Here is a 4,178-nt window from a genome sequence, read left to right as displayed (position 1 = left end):
ACACCTAAATTTCATTTAAATACAGTAGCACCCATCGCCTTCAACCCCCTAGCCCCAACTTAATCCTATATTTAGTAATTCCTTTATTTATTCAAAATTCAGCCATATTAAATAAGGGAGACTGTACTGTAACACTAATAAGTATTGCGAGCATATCATTCTAGATATCTCTCGAAACGGATGACGCTAGCCGTCATCCCGCTAATGTGAATGACCTCAGTGACATCACATAAACAAGGGTGGGTCACAATGTGAGGGGACACATCCCACTTTAATTGGCAAACGCCCCGCAGAAATTTTAATCAATAATACTTTGACATCAATGAAAATAGAATTTGAATGAAATTAATCTCATTAGATTTCTGTAGCTGAAATTTGCTTTGAAAAATTCGAGAAAGTAGAATAGGCGGATGCTTAACATGCAAGAATTCTTGCATTTTACGCATATGAAGAGCCGCATACAACGCCTTTACCGGCTTACCGCCAGTGCCGTGTCTTGGCTCCACCTCTTCAGGCGGCAGCAGTTTGAAAGCAGTGCTTTCCAACGAATGTTTAAAGAGCTACAGCCTGTAACGCCTGGGTACGAACAAGGTATTTCTAAAAAGAGACGAGTTCTGCCAGCGCTAATTAGCTATATGCGGCAATTTTGTAAACGTTGACCTTTGCAATTGAAAATAATTAATTAGAATGTCGCTTTAAAGGAGCCCTATGCAGAAGACAAAAATTAAATAAGCGCTTCGTTCGCCAGATCAAGTCGTATCGATCCTGTCTTAATGAATTTGGCACAGAAAAAGCCCATGGTATCCAGATTTAAATTTGCAGGGTCAAATCGCTGCACAAGGGATGCTTCCTCATCACTAAGACCTTGACGAGACAGACCTCGATCACCAAGATGTGCGTTGCCTTGAGAAAGGAGCTTCAGTGGGTACTTTTGCAGCGCATGATGAACCATTTGCTCGTTTTCCTTGGGATTGATCGTACATGTCGAGTAGACCAGAATCCCACCTGGTTTCAGCAAAAAAGCCGCGACCCACAAAAAATTGCGTTGCATATTGCAAAACTCGTTTAGATTATCGATATCATCCGTGTGTAACAATCGTGGACGCAAGCCAAGTGCCGAACAAGGTGGATCTAGCAAAATTCGATCAAAAGTCTCCGGATAAAATCCTTGCACCGGTAGCAAGCCTGCTTGATTGAATCCATCCAGCTTGGCTACTTCTAGAATCTGAGATACGCTCGTATCCTCTTTGTTCCGTGCAGCCAAGTCGACTATGTCTTTCGGCAGCAATGCATGAATCGAGTCCATTTTCAATGGCTCGACGCATTTCAGCTGCAATTCCGTACACAGCGTTCGTAGTTCCAACACTTTGCGCTTCGACCGGTCACATGCCACGAGAAGACCTTGATTCTTCATCAATGTCGCAATATGTGACATCTTGCCTCCCGGCGCCGCACACATATCGAGAATCACGTCGCCAGGTTGCGGATCCAGCACATGTGCAACAACAGCACAGGGTAAATTCTGCAAATAAATCTGTCCTGGAAGTACGCCATTCATGGGCGGGGCATCAGGGCAAAGCCTCACCAACCGAGTCACAGCCAATCCTCGTGTAGCTCGAAAGATTTCGGTCCGGGTCATGGTCGTCACGCCAAGCGCAATCAGTAATTTGCGACCGTTGTGCGTTTCAAAGTCACTGCCTCGCGTGTGACGGTGGTCCAAGTCAACAAAGATATTGACCTCGTCACCGCTATTGATGCCTGCACTGGCACTCATGATTCCTCGAGCAAAGATGTCACTGCCACGCAGCACCGCTTCGCCACAAAGTCGGTCGACAACGACACTCTTGAGCGTTGAGTTGTACATGATTGGAGGCGTGCCGCTGCGTGCAGATGGGATCATTAATACGTCTGGTAGAGAGGCGTGGGCAAAGGCTGCAATGGGCTGGCGACTGGCATCCAGAGTGGCATTAAAATCGTCAAGATGAGGCTGGAGGGCTTTCAAAGCCTCGAGCCGAGTTAACTTGTTTGTATTGACTCGGACAGCAGTGCATGCGGGCCTGGGAGCAGTTTACACTGAGTGGGTTACGACATGTTGAAGTGCATGAATTGTGTAACTGCGGTACATACGGTCGGGCAAGAGCACGCTTCATATTGGACCATTTTGGCTCACCGTACGCTTTGCTGAGCTCCATGTCAACTTGGCTAGGAAATGACACGGAGAACGCATGCAATGAGACGGCGCCCGCTACGGTTGATGCTGGTTCGACTGGCAGCATGATGCGATTAACGTGTTGATGATTAAGAGTAATAACGATGATTGGCTTGAAAGGATTTTCGCTTCATGCCAATCTGTAACGGGGTACACTTCAGTTGTTAAGCCGTCACTGTGGTACAATTCATATTATTGGTAAAATATTCTTTTGATTGTGGTTGTAAAGGGGTGTATCGTCACATGGAATTAACACTTAAAGGCTGTTAATTAATATATTATCTAAAGGTAGATAATATTTGGGTGATATTACTTTATATAGTAATGTTCAGAATTCTTATCCATAAATAGGTAAAGACCATTATATCTATTTATTCCGCAGACTAATCAGCTGTAAACGTAAACAAAGAGAGAGAGAGATAAGATAGAGATAAGAATTCATTTACATGTTTAGGATTAGGTTATAATTAATCTAGCATTTACAAGATAGAAAGAGAGACACTTAATTGTATTGATACAGTTTTCATTTTACCCTCTTTAAGCTAGTTACCTTAAAGAGAAGTCTTCCTCTGCACGTACTAGTGTACGTGAAATAACGTAAGGCACCACTCGCAACTAAAGCAGTGCGAAGTGGACTTGTACTGAAGCAGTACAAGTCGTAGTGCCCCGTTACACATGGTAGCACTTTGTAATCCGTCCAACGACCAGATTTTCCACATTTAACATGGACATGTTAGATGATAGTGGGAATACGCATCACGTTTCCCGTGAAAGCTACTCCTTTTTTAATGATATAGAAAGGAGTGCGGTCGAACGAATGAGTTCGACCGTAGGAAACGATGCAATCTTGGCAATGCTGTCCAATCTGGACAGAGATGCCCTCCATTCAGCCATCGCTAAGTTCATAGAACATAAGCTTGACGAGATGAAGAAAAAGTAGCCTTGCTGAATCAGCAAGGCTATCAACAGGCAGAACTGTTGAGGTTACAACAGGTACAGACCCCGGTACCTAAAATGACGCAAACGCGTCGTCCCGAAACTTTGAGATTGACATCTCTAAGTATAGGGGAGTCGAAGAAGACTCCCTCTTGAGATGGTTTGTCGAGTTGGACGATGCGATAAGGGCACGTCACATCATCGACGCGCAAATGCAAGTCGTATTCGCTCAATCAAATTTGGCAGGTCGTGCTAAAACTTGGGCATTCGGCCTTAAGTTGCGCGACCCATACGTCTTTGGGTCGCTAGAGGCTTTTAAAGCCCGGCTCAAACAGACGTTTAAACCACCAAGGGCTGAGTTCAGAGCTCGTTCAGAGCTTCTGAAACTCAAGCAAGGCATATAACGCATATGCCCAGCACATACGACTCTTAGCGAGTTGTATAACAAATAACCCAGTTATGAACACACGTTTATTACAGTGTTCATGCAAGGTCTTACGGATGGTCCCGTAATAACCCCCCTGTTCCGCTTGGAACTAGATACGCTTATAGAAGCAATATCCGTTGCGGAACCGGAGGACTTTAGCTTGAGACATGCTCAAGCTAGTTTCGTCATCATATCTAACTTCAAGACGATACGAGTTGACCTCTCTTACGTCGAAAGCGAGAGACCTCGCTTTTCGAGCAATAAGCGATCGCAAAAATGCCATCGCCGCCAAAAATAAGGACACTACGCTCATGAGTGTAGTGCCCAGTACCGAAAGGTACTGAACGTAATTTTGGACCGTATGCTAAAAAGGGCAATGGTCGCGGGTCTGACGTTGTTGCGAAAGCGCAACAGCGAGGCAAACCGCCAAAAAAACGGTCGGGGTCAGTACGGGCGCAATACCCTACTGATCCAGCAACCTCAAGAGAATTTGCAAATCTTTTGACAAAAGTTGCTCCAGACACACAATCATTATGTGTCTCTGCACCTGGTGATGAGGTATCCCTCATCACCTTGAAGTAAAAAGCGACAAATGATTTGTCACTT

At 44.9% G+C, this 4,178-nt stretch overlaps 1 protein-coding gene across 1 annotated transcript; it reads right to left on the bottom strand.

The window, feature by feature from the left end:
- Positions 1 to 565: 565 nt before the first annotated feature.
- CCR75_009716 (uncharacterized protein) lies at positions 566 to 2,276 on the bottom strand (the record flags this gene model as incomplete). The annotated part of the gene is made up of 2 exons (XM_067967755.1): positions 566 to 2,057; positions 2,128 to 2,276. 2 exons carry the CDS (start codon positions 2,274 to 2,276, stop codon positions 725 to 727), a joined length of 1,482 nt encoding a protein of 493 aa, XP_067815991.1. The 3' UTR covers positions 566 to 724.
- Positions 2,277 to 4,178: the final 1,902 nt, after the last annotated feature.

The sequence above is a fragment of the Bremia lactucae genome, linkage group LG7 (genome assembly GCF_004359215.1).
Source record: "Bremia lactucae strain SF5 linkage group LG7, whole genome shotgun sequence".
Taxonomy (NCBI): Eukaryota; Oomycota; class Peronosporomycetes; order Peronosporales; family Peronosporaceae; genus Bremia; species Bremia lactucae.
This window is presented reverse-complemented; position numbering and strand designations above follow the sequence as displayed.